This window comes from Capsicum annuum, chromosome 12 (assembly GCF_002878395.1).
Source record: "Capsicum annuum cultivar UCD-10X-F1 chromosome 12, UCD10Xv1.1, whole genome shotgun sequence".
Classification (NCBI taxonomy): domain Eukaryota; kingdom Viridiplantae; phylum Streptophyta; class Magnoliopsida; order Solanales; family Solanaceae; genus Capsicum; species Capsicum annuum.
The window spans coordinates 94579695-94605011 of NC_061122.1; the positions used below are offsets into that span (position 1 = coordinate 94579695).

Sequence of the window (25317 nt, forward strand, 5' to 3'; positions counted from 1 at the left end):
GCTAGTCCTCCTTATCCAAAGTTATCGGGTGATCGTCGGTCTCATCATGATAAAGGGTCCCAAGCATAGAGTGCCTAATCTTAGCTAGTGGGGCTCAGTCAGCTCTATCCTACCTTCCTTGTAGATTTTATGGGTGGTTGCATCGTGGGTTCTGTGAGGAAGGAAAGAATAGATATTTTTATTATGGTTAGATTGGTCCCATATAATGTGACTGTCATGTTAGAATGGCTTCTATGGATAACAAGGTTTTAGTTGCCTCTTCATCTGCTCTTGCACGAAAGGGTGCTACTCCTGCATCTATATCTTCTTTTAGTATCAGCTCTGGATAGAATCATTTATAGGCTCTTGCATCACGCCAGGATTCTAAGGCATCTCCTGATGTCGTTTCTGATATATTGAAATTTTTCTCCCATGATGTGTATTGTTTACTTGATCTAGGGTCCACTCTTTCTTATGTGACCCCGTTTATGGCTGTGCATTTTGGTTTAGGTCCTAAATTTATTTCTAATCCTTTTTCTGTTTATCTACCCTATTTGGTGACGTTGTAATTACTAAAAGAGTCTACAGTGGGGGTGTGGTATCTGTTAATGGTAGAAAAACTCTTATGGATTTGATAGAGTTAGATATAGTTGACTTTGATATCATATTGGGTATGGATTTGATAGAGTTAGATATAGTTGACTTTGATATTATATTGGGTATGGATTGGTTGCATTTATGTTATGCTTCCTTAGATTGTCGGACTCATAAGTTCATATTCAAATTCCCTAATGAGTTGGTCATTGTATGGTAAAGGGTGTTTTTAGTGCCTAAGGGGGGCTTTTATCTCATATCTTAGTGCCCGAAAGTTTATTTCCAAAGGGTGTTTGTATCATTTGGTCTGGGTTAAAGATTCTAACTTGGAAGGTCCTTCTCTAGAATCTATTCATGTGGTTAATGAGTTTCTCGAGGTTTTCCCTGATGATCTTCCTAGTGTTTCTCCTGATAGAGAAGTTGATTTTGGGATTGATCTTGTTCCAGAAACTCATCCTATTTCTATCCTTCCTTATAGAATGGCTCCAGCTGAGTTGAAGGAGCTTAAGGAAAAATTGAAGGATCTTTTAGATAAAGGTTTTATTCATCCTTGTGTGTCTCCTTAGGGTGTTTTGATGTTGTTTGTACATAAAAAGGATGGTTCCCTTCAGATATGAATTGATTATTACCAGTTAAATAAGGTGACTATAAATAATAAGTATCCTCTTCCTAAGATCAATGAGTTGTTTGATCAACTTCAAGATACAAAATGTTTTTCTAAGATCGATCTTAGGTCGGGTTATAATCAGCTTAAGATTAGGTAAGTGGATATCCCTAAGACTGTCTTCAGGTCCCGGTACAGTCAATATGAGTTCCTAGTTATGACTTTTGGGTTGACCAATGCTTTGGCAGCGTTTATGGATTTGATGAATAGGGGTTTCCATCAGTTTCTGGACTTGTTCATCATTGTCTTCATTGATGACATCTTGGTCTACTCTAAAAGTGAGGCAGATCAAGTCAAGATCAATATTTGTATGACAAGTTCTCTAAGTATAAGTTTTGTTTGAAGTCTATGACTTTTCTTTGTCATGTTATCTCTAGTGAAGTGATCATAATGGATCCACAAAAGGTTGTGGCAGTTAAAAAGTGGCCTAGACCTGTGACTCCAACTGATATTCAGATCTTCTTGGGTTTAGACGGTACTATAAGAGATTTGTGGAAAGTTTTTGACTATTGCTACCCCCATAACTAAGTTGACCCAAAAGAAGGTCAAATTCTTGTGGTCGGATGTGTATGAGGGTAGTTTTAAGAAATTAAAGAATAAGTTGACTTCAGTTCCTGTTTTGACCCTAACCATGGATAATGATGGCTTTGTAGTGTATTTTGATGCTTCTTGTGCTGGGTTGGGTTGTGTTTCGATACAGTATGGTAGGGTGATATCTTATGCTTCTAGGAAATTGAAAGTTCATGAGAAGAACTATCCTACTCATGACTTGGAGTTGTTAGCTATGGTATTTGCGTTAAAGATTTAGCATCACTATCTTTATGAGGTTCATGTTGATATCTTTTCTGATCATAAGAGCCTTTAGTATGTGTTTACTCAGGAAGATTTAAATCTCAGGCAAAGAAGATGGCTTGAGTTGCTGAAGGACTATGATATGAGTCTTCACTATAATCCAGGTAAAGCTAACGTAGTTGTTGATGCTCTTAGTAGGTTGTCCATGGGGATTCTAGCTCATGTGGATGAGGATAAGTGGGAGTTGGTGAAGGACATTCACCATTTAGCTAGTCTTGGAGTTTGTTTCACGGACTTTGAGAATAGTGGTGTGTTTGTGCATCAGGTATCACAGTCATCTCTTGTTGTTTAGATAAAGGAAAAGCAAATGTTGGATCCTGATCTAAGGAAGATTAAGAGTAATATGGGTCAGCAAAAGGTTGTTGGCTTTGTAATTGGTGGTGATGGTATCTTGAGGTACCAAGGAAGGTTATGTGTCCCCGACGTTGATGGTTTGAAGGAAAGGATTTTCGCTGAAGGTTATGGATATCGTTATGCTATTCATCCTGGCTCTACAAAGATGTATCATGATCTTAAAGAGTTCTATTTGTGGAACAATACGAAGCAATATATGGCTAATTATGTTACTAAGTGTATAGTGTGTCAACAAGTAAAAGTTGAGCACATGAGACCCGGTGGTTTGTACCAAGAGATAAAGTTTCCCGAATGGAAATGGTAAGTGATTAACATGGATTTCGTTACCATCCTTCATCGATCTTGGAACCAATGTGATTTGATATGGGTCATTGTGGATAGAATAACTAAGCCAGCTCACTTCTTACCAGTAAGGACTAGTTATTTCACGGAGAATTATGCTAAGTTGTATCTTGTGAAGATTGTGAAATTGCATGGAGCTCCGATTTCTATCATTTTGGATCGTGGTACTTCATTCTCATCTTATTTTTGGAAGTCATTCCAAAAAGGTTTGGAAACTAAGGTGTGCCTTAGTACCGCTTTCCACCCGCAGTCAAATGGACAAGCAAAGAGGACCATCTATAAATTAGAAAATATGCTTCGTGCTTGCATGATTGACTATAGTGGCAGTTAGTTCGACCATTTTCTTATGATTTAATATACTTATAATAATAGTTATCACTCTAGCATTGGTATGGCTCCTTTTGAGATAGTGTATGGTAGGAGATGTTGTTCTCTTATTGGGTGGTATGAAGTCGGTAAGGGTAAGTTATTTGACCCTGATTTAGCTCACCAAACCTTAGAGAAAATAAAGGTGATTCGTGACAGATTGAAAGCCGCTCAAAGTCACTAAAAATCCTACGCGGATGTGAGGCGTAGGGAGTTGGAGTTCAATATTGGCGATTGCGTGTTCTTAAAGGTATCTCCCATAAAGGGAGTGATATGCTTTGTCAAAAAGGGAAAGTTAAGTCTTCTATATGTTGGTCCCTACTTGGTTTCGAAGAAGGTTGGCTATGTTGCCTATGAATTGGAGTTGCCTTCTAGTTTAAACTCCATTCATCTAGTTTCCTATGTCTCTATGTTGAGGAAGTGTGTGGGCGATCATTCATCGGTTTTTCCTTTGAAAGGGTTGGGTATTTCAGCCTCTTTATCTTTCATCGGTTGTTCCTTTGGAAGGGTTGGGTATTTCAAACTCCTTATCTTTCATCGGTTGTTCTTTTGGAAGGGTTGGGTATTTCGGACTCCTTATTATATGAGGTAGTCCCAGTTGAAATCTTAGATCATCATATTCGTCAGTTGTGGACAAAGGATGTGGCTTCGGTAAAGTTTCTTTGGAGGAACCATAAGGTTGAAGAAGCTACTTAAGAGGCGGAAGAGGATATGAAGTCCAAGTATCCACATTTGTTCCTTACTCCAGATATTCATGAAAAAGGTATGTGTTCTTAATCACATCTTTGTTTTCTAACTTGGTTAAAGTTAGTTTGATGTGTAATAATGCGTTAACTCGTGTTTGTGCTTACTTCACCTGTCATTCGGGGAAGAATGATCCAAGTGTGGGAAAATTAAAACACCTTGGTTTTTGACCCTTAGAAAAATTCCTGAGTTTTAGTTTTTGGACAACATATGGTTTGAGCATACTTGTCGTATGATAAGATACAGTTTAAGTCTCCTCTCTCGTATGGTAGTCAGTATAGTTTGGTTGAATTCTGTCCAAGGTATGACTAGGCATCTTACTAATCATATGATAGGGTACGAAGTGTATGTTGTTAAGATGTATGATGCCCTAATCTTAGTCTAGATGATTCTGATCAAGGTACGATTCTAAGGGTACTTTTAGTATGTTAGGATACGATTTAGTACGTTGTGGTCATATGGTGGTCAGTATAGTGGTCCAAGGTGATGTCTAGGGTATGAGATAAGGGTACCACTTATATCCTAGGGTACGGTTTAGGATGTATAGTTATACCCTCCTACGACCATGTTTTTGGCTTTTAAACTGAGGGTATTTGGGACATTTCCCACCCAAAACCCATAAGTCCCCATGTCTTAAAACATGTTGTGGACTCTCATAACCTACTATTGAAAGATCAAACACATCAAAATCCTCTCTAAACACTCTCTTGAAGATTGGGGTTAGAGTTCTTTAAAGGTGTTCATCTTGAGGCTAAAGAGTCAGGTTTATTCTGTGAATCTTCTTGAACAAGGAATGCGACTCTTCCCTCATTATTAGTTATAAATATCATATGTTTTAAAGTGTGATTATAATTCTTAATTGGTGTTTTTGAAAAATTAGAATTAAGGATTTTGTTGCATATGGTTGAGTATTGTTTACTCTTGGTTTAACTTGTGTATATACATGTTTTTGGTGATGGTTTGCACATGTGGGCGCTTAGTGATTGTGGTTTAACAAATGTGTCATGGGTTACCCTAAACTTGATGGTTTTACCTTGATTTTGGTATTGATAATAGTATGCCCTCAAGGTGTTTGTGAAAATGCTTAAAAGAATAAACTAGTCACATGTTAATGATATTTTGAACTAAGGCATTCTCATAATGAATATGAATGGTTGGTAAATGGTTTTGCGAATGCCTTGTTGGCCATTTAATGATTTAAATGGTAACCTTGGTGGTTTAATTGGTTACATGGATTTGAGTCCCTAACATTAAATTGATTTATGTTTTCACTTGATAATGGGTTCGAGTCCCTAAACTTTGAATTGACAAATGTCTTTGTTATACGATAGGTTTGAGTTCCAAATTCAAATGAATGAATGGTTGATTGATAATAGTAATGGCATGTGGTATACTTGCAAGTAGTGACAGTATGAAGATACCAACGAAGTGCCTTTGGTTGAGTAATTGAGTTAATGGTTGTGTATCTGAAATGATGGTTTTAAATTAGGCTTAATAATGAGATGTGTAGCCGGGCCGTGAAGGTAGAGTCTGAAGATCTAACACTAAAAATTGCACTAGCCGGTGTGGCTGTCTTATGACCAGGTGATTCAATCCCCCCGAATGAACATATAAAAGGGACGTTCGAGTCCCCCTTACTATATGTATTGGTCCTTAAGTCAACTTGTTTATGCTGAGATATTCAAGTCCAATATAGGCATATACAGTTTTGGATATTCTCTGGTTCGTGCGGCTACAAGCACTGTGGCCCTTCCAGTTAGGGAAGAGCGGCTCCTTGTTCTATGAAGGTCATGCTACACATCCCAGGTTAATGATTTCTAAAGTTCATGCTAATTTTGTTCCCTATCCCAATATAGTGTAAATATGTATATATATATATATATATATATTGATGTATGGATTGCATTGGTTGATTGGTTTTAAACTGTTAGGATTATTTTATCCTTATCCTTGAGTTACATGATAGTTCTCCAACTGCTAACCGTCTTCGATGTTGTATCCCCACGCGATGCAGGTGTTGGTTATACTAAACCTCTTACTTAGTGATTGGACTCGAAAACAGCTTGTGTTGACCTGAAGTGGTAAGCTTTCATACTTCAAAAGGCTCTATTTCTAGTTTTAATTTCTTATGTTTCCATTAGTTTAGTCTTGGACATTGGTTTTGACTATGGTCGGGGGCATGTACTGACCGATGTTGTTTTGACTTCAGATAGAGGCTCTATGAGACTACTATGGGTTGGTATAGGCGGTGTCGGCAGTGGTGTCAGCCTTGGCATTGGTATTGGTATTGTTTTTGATGTCATATGATTGTATTTGATTTGTGATTGTTCCATTTTGTTATGGTATGGATATGGACTTGATTATTATTTTGGGTTTGTTACGATTGTTGGTTGAGTATTGGATGGATAGACTTGTTTGAGTTGGTCATGGTCTTGGACCTATCCTAAAGTCTTTGTGTTGCTAATCGCTCTATCTTGTTATACGTTCGGAATTCATCTGACTCAGGGTATATGCTTGGTTGGTTGGTTTGGGTAATAGGGTGGTCTCTGGCCCATGTTGGGCATGAGATGCCCATCACGACAAGGCCCTGGTTCGGATCGTGTCTTGACAGGCCCTTTAGAAAGTTACAACAACCACCACAACAATAACATACCTAGTGTATTCTAAAAAAATGGGGTCTGAGGGGGATAAAGTGTATGCCGTTGGTACCACTGTCTCAAAGGTGAGGTAAAGATGTTGTTTTCGAAAAACCCCAACTCAAGACAATATTCTAGCGAAGGACATATTATAAGAAAAGAAATAATAGATAGAAATAAACAACAAATAATAAAAAAATAAATCTACCACAAAGTAGTACCACACTTAACCTCTCTGAAACAACAAACATCACTAAAACTCCAAGACCAAGACAGTACAAGCAAAGCACTACAAAAACTAACACAGATAACATGACAAAACACACCTACCTTCTAGCAAGAACGCACTCCTACCTACTACCAATGTACCTTAATTTGTGTCCTCCACACCTTTCTATCTATGGTCATGTCCTCGGTGGGTTGTAACTGCTCCATGTCCATGTCTAATTACCTCTTTCCAATAATTTATCAATCTACCTCTACCATACCTGAATCTATCCATAACCAACTTTCACACCTTTACGCTAGGGTATATAGGAACCTCCTTATCACATGTCCTATCCATCTCAACCTTGCTTCTTGTATCTTGTCTTTCTCTAAAACCACCACCATCTTATCTCAGATAACCTCGTTTTTGATCTAGTCTTTCCTAGTAAATCCACACATCCATCACAATATCCTCACTCGCCACCTTCATCTTTTGGATGTGAGAGTTCTTAATTTACTAACACTCCACGTAATATAACATAACTAGTCTAACCACCATGCTTTAGAACTTTCCTTTTAAGTTAAACACCCCTTAAAAAATTATTAATTAAAAATTTTGTCTGCCAAACTTATTCTTAAGATTTGAAAAATCTTTTTTATAGGTGTTACTAAATGATAGGGTATTAGTGAAAGAAAATAATTTCTGGTAATTTGTTAAACTAGAAAAGTAAAATAAAAACATCATTTTTAACACAAAGGCAAAGTAAAATTGAACCGCATAAGTAATAGTATTGTCGTTGGTTTGACTTAACTCCTATTAAAGAATAGAAGTTTACACAAGTTTATCTTTATATGCTGACTGTGCAGTTTACTTATAAACCATCCTTTGAAATCGGTTTTTGAATTTTGTTCAGATCCGCAATATACCATGCTTTCATTTTACAAGGCAAATTCACTTTTGTTTCACCAGTCTTATCTTTTAATATACATTATACAGTATCCATGTACCAACTCTTAACAATTTTTCTAAATTCAATACACAAAACAGCTTATCCAATAAAACATCCCAGCATTTTCTTTTCTCCAAGGTAAATAAAATCACTTCAGTACTTTCCAGCAGAAAATAATTCAATCACTGTGTGGTGTAATATTCTTCTAGAACTTATTTGTTATACAGAGCATACGAAGCCCCTCTGATAGAGCTTATTAGAGCATTATTTTACTTTCTGATACTCCATCTTCTACTTGCTTTCTGACCAATTTAAAATCATTTCGGATCGTCAGCCAGCTTCCTTTTCAGCTCTTTCTTATTTACCTAGTACATAGAAAAAGGACATCAAATCTACTATCTGTAACCATGATTATTTGGAATTTAAAAAAAAACGCAAGTGAAAGAATATTAGTAGGAGGCAAATATCCTTGAGCCCTTGAGCCAGGGTAGGGGATGGAGTCTGGTATATCTCACCTTCCCCATAGCATTTCTAGGCAGAGATTCCCACAGAAATAGACGAGTTGGTATCTGGAGTACAGTTACAAAGTGGCAAGATTAGCTTTAAGCACCTTAGTGCCTCGTTAATGAAACATATTGCCAGAAAAGCAAATCATAGAAAATATATTGACCAAACAAGCATGAAATATGAAGTTGAATTTCTTTTCTCTAGGCCAAGTACTTTCGACATCATGTTTTTCTTCAATCATTCAAACAGTAATGTGCTGTATCAGAACAACAAATTTTTTGGTTAAGGAATTTGTTTTCCAGGATCACTAACCGGAGGAAAAACATTATTCATGAGATCAACAGTAGGAATTAGCTCTACAAGACAACAAGGTAGGATGATACCTTGTATGGGGCAAGTTTCTCCTTCGCCCAATCAGAAAGTTCTTGCAAGTTTAGTGCAGGCTTTAGCTCCTCATCTCGTCTTCTTTTGACTTCAGCCTCAGGCACAACTATTGCACATACCACTTCGCCATAGTCTTTGTCAGGCAAGCCTAACACACAGCACTCTGATATAGCTGAATGCTGTGAACAGGAAATTCAATTAACACGGGAGTAATGTTAACTGTGGAAATCTTATTTCTGGCAGCTATCTCAAAAGGGAACAACCAAAATTAGTAGAAACCAAGCATGTTTATATAGATAGATAGACAAGCATCAACCTCCAACAGAACTGCTTCAATTTCCAATGCTGATAATTTGTATCCACCAACCTTCATAATATCAGCATTGGTACCTGAAAAAGAAAAAACAAATCATTTCTAAAAATATCACTTCTCTTAACTGATATAGTTTGATAGCAAAAGAACTTTCATCAGTTCATGGTTTTATGAATGGAAAATCAATTGGTCAAAGAACAAGGTGGAATAAACCTAGCAAGTGACACCCCTTAACAGATTAAAACCTTGTCTTCAAAAAATATTTATTAATAAAATCAACTATAATCTACAACATCATTTGAGAAAGCAGTCACAAGGGACAACATTGTCATTTCATTTAGTTTGTGCATAAATTCAAAACGGGGAAGGAGACAAAATATGCTTGAGTGCTTTTAGAGAAGTTGGACTTCAAATCCTATGCAGGTTATACAAGCCTATTGGGGACATAACCTGCATACAGTTGGTATAATAATAACACAATTAGCAAATAACAGTTTAAAGATAAGCATTTGCAATTGGTACAGCACAACTAGAAAATAATTGGAAGACAAAATGCTTACGTCCCAAAATTATGTAATATCCGTCTTCGTCAACTGTAACTGTATCTCCAGTCTTGAAATATCCATCATCAGTAAATGATTGCTTGGTTACCTAGCAAATCCTCAAATGGTGCAAGAGATGTTCAATACCGGAAAATGGCATAGGAAGTCATCTATTTTAATTTGATCAGCCACACCTCAATAGATTCAAACTAAGTGCATGACACTGTTCAAGAGGGCAAGGGGAGTGGAGGATGCGTCCTTCCCATGAAAGCTAATAAGCAAATGGCTGTCACCATAAATGCAGCAAAAAAGTTTTACAGAAGCATATGTTTAAGAAGTAGAATTACCAACTGTTGATTACCTCAGGTAATTTCCAGTATTCTTTGAACAATGATGGGCTCTTAATGCAGAGCTCCCCAACTCCAGTGTTATCATTACTACTTTCATCTTCCAAAAGAATCTTGGCCTATCAGATATAAGTGACAGAATATTCAAGAATAATCAAATATAACTTATAACAAAAGATGGGATGCATCTAATAGAATACCTGGACTGCATTTATGGACTTTGTTCCAGCAGCATGTTACATATGGAGAACATGATATAAGGAATCACTAACCTGCACACGCGGAAATGGCTTGCCAACAGTACCTCCTTTGCGTTTGCCTCTTATGGGATTAGAGATTGCCATCACAAACTAGATGAAATTAACCATTTACATAAGCATGGATATTAAGTGGTAAGCAGTAAAAACTTATATAAAACTAAGTGTCTATGAGCACATTTACCTCAGTCATGCCATAACGTTCCAATAAGCGATGTCCAGTAATGGTTTCCCACTGTTGCATGACGGGCAGAGGAAGTGCAGAGGATCCACTCATCTGGAAGCAGAAATTATTGTTTTTTTCTAATTTGGGATAATTCAAGAAATACATTAGGTTTTAATAATAGCATATTCTATACTCTATAAAACCAACTAAAATCAAAAAGTCAGACTCATTCGACATTTAAGGCCCTAATTCTGTTTTGTGTAGTCTATTCAAACAACACCAGTAGTGGAGAAACCAAGCCCATTACCATAAGACGCAAGCACCTTGCTGCTGAAGCAGAAGCTGCTTTTAATTCTGGATCCATTGCTTCATAACCTTGTATCAATCGTGCATACATAGTTGGAACCTATTGGATTAGAAAAGACATCAATCAAAAGAGGAGTGGGGGGTAGGGTTCGGTGGATCTGCTACCAAAGCTATTATTTGACACCATGGTGTTAGAAAATTCTAGCCAAGCACAAACAAAAGCTATTCCTATCGATAACCCCAGATACTGACATATGTTCATACTAATGACATTTAGACATCTGACATTAACTGGAGGATTCTGCTGTAAGCATCTTTAATCCAGGGATACAGGAATCGGAGATCATGGCTTGGTATTATTAGTCTCAGCCATCGAGCACGCATTATGCAAATGAATCGAGAAACCACATATTCTTATTTTTTACTTTGAAGCAAGCAGGATGCAATTGACGCAACAATCTCGTCAATGGCCTTTCATGATAAGTTTAAGAAATTTATGACATTGTGGAGAACTGAAAAGAATTAAAACTGTACTGGGCTTGGCGGGATATTCTGACGTTATTAGAGGCTTCCACTGTGAGTCTAATTCAAGGATGTAGGACTAGGAGACATGCATTCTTACTCACAGCTTCAAGCACAAAGTATGCAACTGAAGCGACAAGTCTTTGTTCCATGGTAAGTTGAATGCAAAGCTCAAACATAATAAATGCCAAGATTATCTAACATGCCATAACATCGCAACTATATTTATTAATATACTCAAAACTGACTTACTCCAGTAAACACTGTGATGGCATTATCCATTTTAGTCCCATCTGTAGGATATGATTCACGCCATCTCTGCCAAATTCCCCTCACACTGAATTTTGGCACGAAGTCGACCTTCAAAACACAAAAGCAGATATAATAGCATGAAGTACCTATCAGATAGCCAGTATGCTGTGGTTGAAAGTTTTAAGATTCTTTGAGTAATTACCGTGGAACCTGCATAAAGAGGGGCAAGTAAAGCATTGAAGAGTCCATGCACATGTATTGTACAGGTCAAGGATCAACCAAATTTTTAGTCCAAATGAGACTGTTTATCCCACACAAAAACACATTGCAATAGCACGGAAAACGTAAACAATATGATTGGGAACAAAATTAATGGGACTGTGGATATGATGGAGTGGTAGACAGTGCAGAAATTGATCATCTGGCGTGTATTCCCATGTGTTAGCTAACATTTGGACCTGAAATAGCAAACATGGAAGGAGTTAAATTAAAGAATTTCCAGATAACTTCTTAGGAGTATTTCATAGTAGAACTTCAGTGAAGACAATCCCCACCACTCCAACATTACTAACAACTGAAACAAGGCATACAAAGTCCAGGGAAGTTAATGATACTCCCTCCATTCCTAAATACGGTGTTTTAACCTTTTTATTTTGTTCCTAAATAATGTATTTTACATAATCAAGAAGACATTAATGATGTGCTTCCAATTTTACCCGGCTTTAGATAAGAGAGTTTTACATAACCAAGAAACCCCTAAAGAATCACTCCTTTTCAAGGTATTTATTAAGGTAAAAACACTCTTTGTTTTTTTAGGAATGAGTAGTTTCTTAAGGGGCGTGCCCAAATTTAAAACACCACTTATTCAGGAACCGATGGAGTACTGATTCTTCTTCAATTACAACCAGCAGTTAGTCTAAGGTGGTGACTTGAGTCACTTATCATTTCTGAGCAATACAAATAGTATCACAGGTTATCCTACCTTCAGGATCAATCGAACACGTATGTGTTCGCTGCCTATTTGAGGAAGAAAAGTGAAATAAAACTTGCTTAATCAGACACATCAAGATCTGCGATAGGCAAGGCATACGAAGCCTTAATTTATAGCGTAACATCACGAGGTGAAAGTGGAATACTGCTAATTAGATCAATGAATTCGAAAGAAGACATAAAGGCGAAGAATCAATCATATCAAGATCCAATAAAAGCATGGGAATGCTGACATCAAGTCTAGAGCAGACATCAACCTGTGCTATGACTCCATTGTGTGTGTGGACAACTCCCTTTGGTTTCCCTGTTGTACCGCTGGTGTACAAGATAAAAGCAGGGCTCTCACCTTAAAGGTAACATGTACAGAACAAAGGAAAATGCTATTGATGAGCTCCAAACATCTCAAACAGGGAAATAAAAAACCATATCGGGCCACAGACAAATTGCCCATTATCTCACCATAGGAATTGATTTCTAGCAGATTTTGTTGACCATCGGAAACCATGTCTTTTGACTGGTCGTGCTCCTTTGATGAATGCACATCCGGAATCAAAGGAATGAGAGATAATCGAGCAACAGTTTTTGCTGCAATCGTGTTCATAAGTTCTTGGTGGTCTTCAGTGCTCAAAATTATGGAGATGTCCTAGAAATCAATGTTTCACAATGATTTAAGTAAGAATAAAAGAGGACAAAAATCAGAAAGAGGACATTGCAGTGTTTTTACATTATGCAGACATGGAATATCAGTTTGATTGAGCATGAGCTAATCATCTATGGACGAGCAGGGCGTGACAAATAATGCAAGCAACATCATTAATATTTTTAGTATTTGAAAAAGGCAAATGCATTCGTTTTTGTTTATCTTCATTATCTATCAATATTACACTTTACTGACAGGAAACAATGAGAGAGAAGATCAAAGATTCAGAGACGGACTGAGTCATTCATCACATGTAACAGTTCAGTCTCGGGGTAGCTCAGAGCAAGAGGAACTGCACAACCTCCACTAAGCCAGGTCCCTAGAATTCCAGCAACGAACTCAGCAGAAGGTTTGGCCACAATCCCTACTCTTGCTGCATTGTGATGTTCATTTTCTTTGACCCCTTTGTCCTGAAAAAGTGACAGCATTTAAACAGAAAGTAACAGAAGTAAATTCTGTAGAACAACCTATTGCACCTAATGTAGAGGTGTGGGGAAACAACCAGAGAATAATGAAGGGTGGCAGAAAGCGCATGGTAAGGCAAAACAGGCAGTTATGATGCCCATAGAGCTGGAACAGAGAGAGGAGAATTGCTTTAGTCCTTTACAGGACAATACTTTCCAGCAAGTACTCCAAGCAGCCTTGAACATGGTAGAACGAGGTGAAAGTAATAAAGGAGGAGGTAAAAAACCTCCGGACCACCCACAACCTGTCATATGATAATCGCCTCATGGAATGTGAGGGGCTTTAATAAGCAGTTCAAACACAAGGAGCTGCAAAAAGTAATAAAGGAGGAGAATATAGTAGTTTTAGCCATCATAGAGCACCGAGTAAACAAGAAAAATGCACAAAATATAGTAAAGAAGGTTATCCCTCAATAGAGCTGGGCTGGCAACTATGGTACTCATGGCAGGGGAAGGATTTGGCTAGTATGGGATCACACAATCTGTTCTAAGCTTTAGTGCTCAGATTATGCATTGCTCAATCCAGTAGAAGAATGACTCTATAGATTTTTGTTCACTGCAGTTTATGGACTACATAGAATTGATGCTAGGAAGGATATGTGGAGAGATTTAGAAGATCTGGAGGCTAGTTTACGAAATCCATGGCTTATAATGGGTGACTTTAATGCCGTGCTCAATCATGATGATAGACTGGGGAGTCAAATGCAGGAAGCTGAAGTTCGGGATTTTAATGCGCTCTTGACTAATACTGGGTTGACAGTCCTAAAAACAGTGGGAAGATTCTACACGTGGACTAACTCCCAAGTCCATAGTAGGACTTGTCAACCCTGCATGGATAAACATGTGGCCGCACCTTGAAGTTGAAGCAAAGGATCCTCAATTCTCTGATCATGCCTTAATGAGTATCACTATTATTGAGCCACCAGGAAGAGCAACTAGACCTTTTAGGTTTCTAAATCATCTATGTACTCTCAGCGATTTTATAACTATCGTGAAGGAGACATGAATTTTACCAATCCAAGGATCTTATATGGTGAAGGTATGGAATAATGTTAAAAGTTGCTTTAAGGAATAATGCACGTGATTTATTTTTTATGTTTTTCAAATTTTTTTACATACAACTCCTAGTTAAATTAGGATTTTTAGTTTTGGTAGGAAACTAATTAGTTATTATTTTTGGTAGAAAATAGGTTTTCTTTTATGATAAGTTTAATCTATTTTTGGTTGTAATTGTTAGAGTGGGTAAAAAGTCTCACATTGGTTGGGGAATGGACTAGTGGTTTGTTTATATAGACTTGGGCAATCCTCTTCTCTTGAGCTAGCTTTTGAGGTTGAGTTAGGCCCAAGGTCCATTTCTTGACATAGTATCAGAGCTAGGTCCATCCCCGTTTTGGGCTCCCGGTCCACACGCCAGTGCCAGTTGGGCCTGGGCGTGAGGGGGGTGTTAGAGTGGGTAAAAAGTCCCACATTGGTTGGGGAATGGACTAGTGGTTTGCTTATATGGACTTGGGCAATCCTCTTCTCTTGAGCTAGCTTTTGAGGTTGAGTTAGGCCCAAAGTCCATTTCTTGATAATAATAGCACTGTTTAATGAGGAGTTGATGATCAATAATATGTAGTTTTTTCAGAAAACAAAAATAAATTTATCTGCGTCTCTTCTTAACTCATCTCTATTTTTAAAACCAATAATTGGTATCAGAGTTATTTTTCTTAAGTGGCCTGTGAGTGAAGAGATGGATTTTGAAAATAGTTTTTCACGAATGGCGCCACCCGATTTTTATGGTGAAAATTATCAATTATGGGCTGTGAGAATAGAAACTTACTTGGAGACTCTTGATCTATGAGAAACTGTGGAAGATGACTATGAAATTATTCTGCTGCCAAATAATCCCACCACAATCCAAATCAAGAGTCACAAGGAAAAGAAAACCACGAAGTCTAAGGCAAAGGCAACTCTGTTTGCTTCTGTTTCAACAACTATTTTTACATGAATTATGTCTCACATCACCAAAAGAAATTTGTGATTATCTGAAGAAAGAATATGCTGGAGATGAAAGAATTCGAGGAATGCAAGTACTGAATTTAATAAGAGAGTTTGAGTTGCAGAGAATAAAAGACTCTGAGACAGTCAAAGAGTACTCGAACAGATTCCTTGGCATTGCTAACAAGGTAAGGTTACTAGACACTGGATTTAAAGATTCAAGAATTGTTGAAAAAATTCTTGTTAAAGTGCCCGAAAGATATGAAACATGTATAACTACCTTGGAAAATACACAAGATCTGTCTAAAATTACCTTAGCAGAGTTGTTAAATTCTTTTCAGGCACTGGAACAAAGAAAACTTATGAGACAAGATGGTATGGTTAAAGGAGCCTTAGTAGCCAACCACAAAACTCAAAAAAGGGGTAACAATTTAAAAAATTACCCACCTTGTGAGCACTGTGGAAAAATGGGTCATCCATCATATAGATGTTGGAAAAGGCCAGACGCAAAGTGCATCAAGTGCAATCAACTTGGCCATAAAGCAGTGATTTGCAAAAACAAATTTGAGAACCATGGAGCAGATGCACGTGTGGTCAACAAAGAAAAAAACGAAGACCATCTTTTTGGTGCAACGTGTATCTCAAGTAAGGTTTCAAAAAATTTTTGGTTGATTGATAGCAGTTGCACCAACCACAAGACTTATAACAAGAGTTTGTTTACAGAATTAAAACCTACTGAAATATCCAAAGTTAGGATCGGAAATGGTGATCAGATTCTTGTTGAAGGAAAAGGAATTGTTGTCATCAAAACAAGTTCAGGTAATAAAGCGATTTCAGATGTTCTTTATGTACCTGATATTGATCAAAACTAGTTGAGTATTTGTCAGTTGGTAGAAAAAAAATACAAAGTATCCTTTGAGGATAAACATTGCTTCATCAATGATGGTGTTGGAAAAGAAGTTTAAACATTAAGATGAAAGGTAAACGTTTCTTATTTAATCTAATGGAAGATGTTTCTGTAGAACATGAAAACGATCATAGGCTGGAAAAATTAGAAGATGGCCCTCTAATTGAAAAAGCACAAGCAATATGTGAAGGTTTAAAGGAGATTTCAATGTTTCAAAAGGAATTGAAGCAATAGAGGAGTTATCTATGTTTCAGAAAAATAAAACGGGTAAATTCAAATGCAAGATGCAAACGACGCAGGAAAGCATGCCAAAAGGATTTAATAGTCAAGGGTTGCATTCAAAACAAGAAGTGAATTTAGTTCACTACAAGCCAAAAGATGAATCTGTTGATTTATTCGCAAGGTCACTTTCGGTTATCAAGTGTGGAGATCCAAAGACAGAAAACCAAAATTTTGCAGTTCCTAAAGCAAGAAAGAGTGTTAAAAGTTGCTTTAAGAAATAATGCACGTGATTTATTTTTTATTTTTCTCCAATTTTTTTACATACAACTCCTATTCAAATTAGGATTTATATTTTTGGTAGAAAAGTGATTAATTATTATTTTTGGTCGCAAATAGGTTTTCTTTTAAGGTAAGTTTAATCTATTTTTGGTCTATTTAAGGAGGAGTTCATGATCAATAATATGAAGTTTTTTCAGAAAACAAAACTAAACTTCTCTACGTTTCTTCTCTTCTAACTCATATCTATTTTTAAAACCAACAAATAAACTAAAACAGATGAAGAATGCTATGAAGATGCTGAACAAAAAGGAATTCTCAAAAGTGGAGCAAAGGATACAGGAAACTAGAGATCAATTATAGGAAATTCAGATTGTATTAAGAGATTGCTATGCTGACCAATCTCTTTTTCAACGTGAAAGAAGCCTAAAACAAACATTAGAGAAATGGATCATGGTTGAAGAAAGCATCTTAAGGAGAAGGCTAGGGTACAATAGTTGTCCCTTGGCAATAGCAACTCTGCTTTTTTCCATGCTAGCATTAGAAAAAGAATTGCACAAAATAATATAACTAAACTTGTTTCTGAGCAAGGTGAGGTCTTCCAAAGTGAGGTAGAGATTGAAAAGGAAGTAACAGATTTCTACAAAAAGCTTCTAGGCTCCTGTGCAAAGCAGCTTCCAGCCATTAATCCCACCATTCTGAGCACTGGACCTATTCTGAAGAGGAGTAGCTCGAATTCATAGCCCCTATTGAAAGAGAGGATGTCCTTTTGGTTCTGAAAGATATTGGTGACTTGAAAGCACCAGGGTGTGATGGATTTAATGCATGCTTTTTCAAAAAGAAAACATGGCCTATTGTGGGTGAAGACATTTCAGATGCAGTGCTTCAGTTCTTTAGGTCTACCTGGATGTATTAGGCTATTTATTGCACCACCGTTACATTGATACCAAAGTTACAATACCCCTCGTCCGCTAAGGAATTTAGACCCATATCCTGTTGTACACTACTTTATAAGCTTATTAGAAAATTTTGACTATGCAGCTCCAAAGGGTGATAGATAGTGTGATTGATTTTGGGCAGGCTGGTTTTGTTCCTAATAGGGTCATAACTGATAATATTATACTGAGTCGTGAACTTGTAATGGGATACACGAAGAAAGAAGTCTCACCTAGGTGCATGATCAAAATTGACATACAAAAAGCTTATGACTCAGTTGAATGGCCTTTTCTAGAACAAGTCCTAATTAGTTTAAATTTTCCTGTTATTTTTGTGGGTTGGGTGATGACTTACGTCAAAACAGTGTCCTATTCTATTATTGTTGATGGCAAACCCGCAACCCCCTTTGTAGCTAAGAAAGGTTTGAGATAAGGGGATCCTTTATCTCCTTTCCTCTTTGTACTAGTAATGGAGTATTTAAGCAGAGATAATCCGAACTTCAATTTTCACCCTAAATGTGCTAGACTAAAGCTTAAACAACTCGGGTTTGCAGATGATTTACTTTTGTTTTGTAGAGAAGATGTTGGCTCAGGCCATTGTCTGTTTACCCAATTCCAAAGCTTTACCAAAGCTTCTGGTTTGACTGTCAATCAAGCCAAAAGCTCCATTTATTTTGGGGGTCCCTTTGAGAACAAAAAAAGCTTCAGTTGTGCAATGTCAACCTTTGATAGACAAGATGTTACGGAGGATTAATCATGGATCACAAAGTTTCTCTCTTATGCTGGTAGTACACAACTGATAAAATCAGTTTTATTTTCTATTCAGGTGTTCTGGGCCCAAATTTTTGTGCTCAGAAGAAAGTGGTCAAAGTTATCGAAACTACTTGTTGGAGTTTCTTATGGACTGGTGGTGTAGAACTCTCCAAAAAAGCTTTTAGGGCTTGGGATAGAGTCTATCAACCTGATTTTGCAGGGGGATTAAACATCTTGGACATTAATGCATGGAATAAAGCAGCAATCGTTAAGCTTCTGTGGAACATTTGCCGAAAGAAGGATACATTATGGGTGAGATGGATCCACTGTTACTATGGTAGGAACAGGGTACTATATGAGGATGTGCCAAAGCAGGCATCCTGGATAGTTCAAAGAATCCTAAAGGCATCCAAATATGTTGAAGTAGTTGGCAGTAACATAACTGAATTTAAGGAGATGGAGCACTTCTCGATCAAACAAATGTATTTGAAAATTAGGGGCGACTTTCAGAAGGTTGAGTGGAGACGATTAGCGTGTAATAACATGTGTTCACCGAGAATGGCTGCTCTATACAAACTCTACACCAAGGACAGATTGATAAAATGGAAGATGGGTGTGGATCTTAAATGCCATCTATGTAGTGTGGCCGATGAAAGCCACTCACATCTATTCTTTGCTTGCTCAGTAGCTACTCAAGTATGGAAGAAACTTCTCAGCTGGATGGGCATATCTCGGGTTCCTGGAGAGTGGGATTTAGACCTATCATGAGCGACTAACATATGCTAAGGATAAGAGCAGTAAAGCGAAGTGTACAAGATGGTACTTGTTGCAGCCATATACCACTAGTGGAGAGAAAGAAACATGAGTGAGAGTCTTTCAACAGCAACAAAAAACAGTGGAGCAACTTACGAAGTTGATTGTCCAAGAGGTTCATGCCATAGGTAGACATCAAGCTAAGGTGGCCAGGTGGCTGGAGAATCACAATTATTACCCTGCTTGAGAGTGTAGAAAGTCCAAGTAAATGTTTTGTGTGTTTGAGGTGGTTAACTATGTTGCTTTCTGCTGCGGTGCTGGGGCTCAATGTCCAGCACTTAGTTTCTTTTTGTTTGTTCGTCAAAGTTTACTTTGGTTAATAAAATTTTTATTTACCAAAACTTTCATGGGAAAATGAGTTAAAAAGGACACTTGAAAGTTGAATGAAATAAAAGGGACGCATATCTAATCAATTAAGTGACTTGGGACCTAATTATAATTTGTAAAACATTAGAAACAAGTATTACAATATTAAAAACTATTTTCTCTCTTTCACATTTCTAATTTTAAACTTTAATTCCCTCCTTCCTCCTTCCTCTTTTTCATCATTTGTTTCTTTCTTCTCTTCATCTTCTTTCTTCTTTTCATATTTACAATTTTTCTTCTGAGTTCTTTTTTCTCTGCCTTATCTTCTTGTCATTTTTTCTTTTTTTTCTTCTGATTTTTTTCTCTTTGGGTGTGTTTGGTATGAAGGAAAATGTTTTCCATGGAAAATATTTTCCTGAAAAACAAGTTGATTTCTTACTTGTTTTCTTATGTTTAGTTGTTGGATGAAAAATATTTTTCAGAAAATATTTTCTAGTATTTGGTTGGTGAATGAAAAAATATTTTTCAAACAATACATTTTAGTGTTTAGGTAAAGCGTAAAAATATATTTTAGAATTCTTTTTTAAAAAATAAATTAAAAAAATTTAATCCTATTTTGGGAAAGGGGTTGGTAGGCGAGTGGGTGGGGGTGTCAGAATAGGCAGTAGGGGTGGGGTAAGAAAAAGTTTTAAATTTTTTTTGTTAAAAAACAAATAAAAAAATTAGCGGAGGGGGGGTAGGGGAGGAAGGGGGTTAGTAGGAGCTAGGGGTCAGAGTAGGGGAGTGAGGGGGAAGTGGGAAGAAAAAATTGAAAAATTTTTAAAAACAAATTTAATTTTTTTTTTTTTTTAGGTTGGAGGGGGGGGGTAGAGGGAAGGGATGGGGAGAGGGGGCTAGTAAGGGGGAGGGAGGGTAGGGGTGTGGAGTAAGACAAAAGTTTGAATTTTTTAATAAAATGTAGATATTGTTTTTGGAAGGGGCACTGGTAGGGGTAGGGGATGGACTAAAAAAATTTTTGAAATATTTTTTAAAACAATTGAATTTTGGAGGGTGGGATAGGGGCTAAGTTACTCCGACTCTTCACTTTCGGTGCCGCACCCATGTCGACACGACATGGGTGTGGGTGTGGGTATGGGATCCGTACCCGATATGGTCAACTAATTTTGGGTACTTTAACCAAAATTGACTAGGAAAGTTCGGACAAATTTAAGAAATTGTATAATCAAAATAAAAGTTAAGGTGAAAATTGAAGAAAATGGAATACCTTGTATATAGAAATTTCTATGCTATTGCTTTTCTTTTTATCTTCTTTCAGGATTTTCTTCTTGAAAAATATTTTCTCCTCAAGTTTTCCATATAATATCTAAAAATTTATATTTTATAACTCTATTTTTAGATATTTAAATTATTTTTCGCTGAACCCCGCACCCGTATCCATCCCTAGATCCATATTCCCGAATCTTTAAATTGAGACAGTGAAGGATCCGACTTCTAGATCCGTACCCGTATCGGAAACCTGTACCCGAGTTCGAGCAACATATGATAGGGGTAGGGGTGGGGGTAGGGGTAGGGGTATGGTAGGCATAGGGGTAGGGGGTAGGGTGGGGGTAGGGGTAGAGGTGGGTGGGGGTAGGGGTGGTGTCGGGGTGATAGGGTATTAGGAGCGGGGTAGATGATTTTGAGAATTGTATATATATTTCAACTTTAAAATGAGGTTAAAAGAGAGTTTTGAAAAAAAATTTCCTTACTTTTCGAAGGTTAGTCATTTTCCTTAGATTTAAGGAAAATAAGTTGTGGTCGGCCTCGCAAAATACCTATAACTATATCTATTCTATCCGAAAATTCTAACCCTGAAAATGGAAAAACCCTAAAAGGCGTCACTAGGGTAGCAGCGTCTCTTATTTCTTCTGAGGATACTACTATGTTAAATGCTAGGGTGGTGCCGGAGATGGATGCTGTAGTGAAGAAAAGAGTTAAGTTGAAGAAGAGAGTATATAAGGTTAAGAAGAGTAAAAGGGTATAATGGGTTTTAATAAAATTATATAAGGGCAAAGTTGAAAAAAAAAAGAAAGGGAAAACCATGCCACACCACCAAATTGGTGGTTCAAGAAATTGCCTCATTCCATGATTATCAAACCATGGAATAGTAACATACCATACCACCATTTTTAGAAAATTATGGAAACAAACATGGTTCCCATGGTAACCATACCATACCATATCATGGCAAACCACCATCCAAACAGGCTGTAAGAGTTGTGTCCTATTTTCTTTATTTTTACTCTAAAAAGTTCTTTTTAAATCACCATCCCAACTTTCATTTAGCTCACACTGCTTGATAAAGATGAAAACACGCTTCATGCAGCTTTAACGATTCATAGTTAATCCGTCATTTCCAACTCACAGTTTTAAGACCTAGCTTGCTTAACAAATTAGAAATCCTCCTCGCAGATGATATTAACTGCAGGTAGCTGTAGCTCTTTTCATCAGCTCTAATGGCAATATTCTGCTGTGATTCAGGTCCCTTGTTGGCAACTTCCTTGACCAGCTCCATATAGCTTATGCTACTTGTAGCTGAAAAAAACGAAGAAAACGGATGAAAACTTTATGATTATGTATATGTCATGTTTGTACCACCATCTCTAACTTTTTGAAGCACAAAATATAATATGCCATGAGTTGCATCCAAGGGACTCTGGATTACGAAGATATATTACACGTGAAATCTAGTAATCAACTACTGGCTTATTCCAACTTATATGATGATCTTTCCCTTTCGGAACGTCCCCGAGACGTTTAGTACCATGTTACTGATAATGTTATTCTATACAACTTTCATCAACATTCAAGAACTCAAATTTATTTAAGCAATTCAAGTTTTAAACTCTTGAGTACTGTTTTCCCTATCAAAATAACTTTTCTACTGCTAATACAATATGTACATCCAACAAGCATTTCAAACTCGATTTCTAATCTGCTAGCATTATATGAAATGGGATGGACACTTACATTTTACACCCAAAAGTACTACTGTTTCTGAAGATGCAAATAGATAACCTCCTTCCTCAAGATGAGAAGGCCCATATTCATCATTTTGTCATACTACAGGGAAGATGCAGATGTTTAAGACGTTCTCAGATCACAATGGAAAGGCGTAAAATTTGAGATATTCTTGATGTCTTAACAAAACACAGAATCAATTCTAAAATCTGACACGGTCCATCGTTTCTACGCCTCTTTACACGAATTCGGAGGAGCAAAGATAGTCAACAAATTTCTAAGACACTCATCATTTATTTTGACACATCCTAAACCAAATATGATCAATGAAAACAGAGTAGAAAACTAGAAAATTACCAGAGATCAAAAAAATATGTCATCTTTTTTCTTTCAAGATTTCTTGTGTTTCTGATTCATTTAGTACTAGCGATCAAAAGGCTGGTGCACTAAGCTCATGCTATGCGCTGGTCCAGCAAAAAGTCGTACTACAAGTCACGCTATACGCAGTCTTACTTGCATTTTTGCAATTGTCATTTAGTACAAGCTGTCAAAAATTGATAATTCAGTGAAGACTCATTTTTCTTTTTTTGGCAAATGCCGCTCAAACAAACATTTCTTCAAACAATTGATATACATAACGTTCTCCCCGTACAAACGCCACCACAGAACTCATGAAAGAAACCCAATTTGATTGGATAAAAACATATATATTTCCAACAACGTATATCAAAATTCACACAACTTACAGGAGGAGAAGAGACGAGATTGGGAGGAGATGAAGCTGGGATATTTGGGAGACGAAAAACGACAGTGAATATATGGAGAGTAGAAAGAATGAAGAGGTGTGGACTTAGAACTGAGAAAGTAGTTGAGAAACTTCAATGTGCTCATAATATTAGGTGGAAGTTTCTTTATAAAGAAAAAACAAGAAATTGTAGTAATTTATGGCCACCCAACTGTTTAACATGTTATTTTGGTCTGAGAAATGTCAATTTATGGCGACCCAACAGCTTTGGTTGCCACACCTCTATTTTATGTGAGATAGTAAAAAGGACAATCCATGAACTATTGTTCCCGCTGTGCCCAAGGGTCGGGAAAACGGCCCAACTAACAAAGGTCTGGTAACACAAGTTTGATTCCTTGTTATTAATCCAAATTCAAATACGCTTGGCGGACGTAGTGGGGTCAACGTCACAGATTAACGGCGTTTTAAATCTAAAGAAGATTAATAGCGAGGACATAATTGTTTGGTGAGAACATAATTACCTTAAAAGATATTTCAGCAATTAGAATATTTGAATTATTGTAAAAAAATAATGCACTTTATATTTGTCATCTAACTTTATTTGACATTAGAATTTTATCATAGGCTTGTGCACCCTTATTGTAATTTGAAGTGAAATTTATATATCATACCCATAACAATCTGAAATTAATGAATATAAGTGTTAGTACACGTGTTTGACACGTGTACAATACTATTTTTAAACTATTTCTATTTTATTCATATTTTAACAATAAACTTTGAATATTATCATACCAACAAAAAAAAATACAAATTAAAGAACATTTATAGTCTAAACCACCTTCTAGAAAGAGTACTCAGAACTAATAAACCCCTAATTCTAAAACGACTAGTTGCAAAGTTTGTCAATGAGATATCTACACTCCCTGATATTGCTAGAATATATAAGCATATTCAGCCTCTACCTAATAACATTTTGTATCGGTTGAAAAACAAACCTACTATTTATATTTACCTCTCTAAAGATAAGGTGATTTTTCGTAATCCATGTGTGATACACTATTGCTCCGTGTGCGGCAACCACCAACTTTGTTCTGAACTTGTGCCACTGCTTTTGTTTTATGTTCATAAGCATCTCCTGAACCCCTTGAGCATGAGTATTGATCCATATCCAATGTTGTATTGTCCCCCATACTTCCATTGCTCACTCAAATGCACTAAACAAATGACTAGCATTCTCCACATTAACAGTGCTACATAAGCCACCTAAATATCCTCACCCCTTATTCTCCTGTAATGTAATCTTTCCTTGGGTAGTAACCTGTTCTGGTTCACAAATCATAATATGAATATATGTTCTGGTAAAGTTACCTTAGTCCAAATAGGTTTAGTAGCTTTCATCTTTAGTGCAAGGACTAACAACTCCAAATAACCCATAAGCACGAAGTGTTTTCCATTTTTAGTTAAACAATAACGCTGTAAGGACTATTCCAGTTATTTTTCATAATTTCATTTATTTTCGCCATTGGAGATTCTCTATACCTTCCCCAAGTTATTTATGACTTGCTAGGACTGACCGTTCGGTTACCGGGTAGTTCGTTTGATTTTTAGAACCAACTCCCTATTTAGAAGTCTTCATTGATTTCAAATAGACACGGGATAACTTTAGTAAAACAATCTCAAATTTTGACTACGCCAGCTGATCTGATATCAATTTTAGGCTAGATAGGCCTTTGGTTTGGGTCCCAATGCACCCGAGCTCATTTTGACGTATTGGTCAGAAAGTTGAAAAATCAGAAGGTATGAGTATAAGGGCTAGATTTGGTCTAAAAGACCTTGGATGAAAAATCTGACTTTTCCAAAGCATTCAGAATGTTGAATTTAGTGGGGTTACATAGCTCATTTGCGAAAATCGAAATTCGAATGAGTTTCGAGGGTCAAA

The 25317-nt window shown here is 36.9% G+C and overlaps 1 protein-coding gene across 4 annotated transcripts; it reads right to left on the bottom strand.

Moving 5' to 3' along the window:
- Positions 1-7675: 7675 nt before the first annotated feature.
- Positions 7676-23655, bottom strand: LOC107850422 (probable CoA ligase CCL8). 4 transcript variants are annotated; one of them, XM_047400319.1, is made up of 18 exons: positions 23377-23516; positions 22640-22732; positions 22035-22204; positions 13211-13384; positions 12734-12917; positions 12532-12620; positions 11673-11742; positions 11487-11539; positions 11285-11392; positions 10512-10610; positions 10223-10315; positions 10054-10131; positions 9796-9900; positions 9453-9543; positions 8896-8969; positions 8579-8758; positions 8204-8257; positions 7676-8053 (listed from the first exon to the last, which is right to left on the bottom strand). In XM_047400319.1, the coding sequence occupies exons 3-18, from the start codon at positions 22182-22184 to the stop codon at positions 8006-8008; spliced, it is 1650 nt and encodes a 549-aa protein (XP_047256275.1). In that variant the 5' UTR covers positions 22185-22204; positions 22640-22732; positions 23377-23516; the 3' UTR covers positions 7676-8005. The 4 variants fall into 4 exon arrangements, with proteins under 4 accessions (XP_047256275.1, XP_016550419.1, XP_047256276.1 ...); XM_016694933.2 differs by lacking the exon at positions 22640-22732 and having other exon boundaries at positions 23377-23649; XM_047400320.1 differs by lacking the exons at positions 13211-13384; positions 22640-22732 and having other exon boundaries at positions 23377-23655.
- Positions 23656-25317: the final 1662 nt, after the last annotated feature.

What these genes read in the sequence shown, in the direction of transcription:
- LOC107850422 (XM_016694933.2), bottom strand. Translation starts at nt 23,521, where the DNA reads ATGAGCACATTGAAGTTTCTCAACTACTTTCTCAGTTCTAAGTCCACA. An exon ending in AACGTTATGGCATGACTGAG is followed by an intron (nt 10,132 to 10,222) that starts GTAAATGTGCTC and finishes AATTTCATCTAG; the next exon opens with TTTGTGATGGCAATCTCTAA. An exon ending in CTAGAAATGCTATGGGGAAG is followed by an intron (nt 8,054 to 8,203) that starts GTGAGATATACC and finishes TCTATGTACTAG; the next exon opens with GTAAATAAGAAAGAGCTGAA.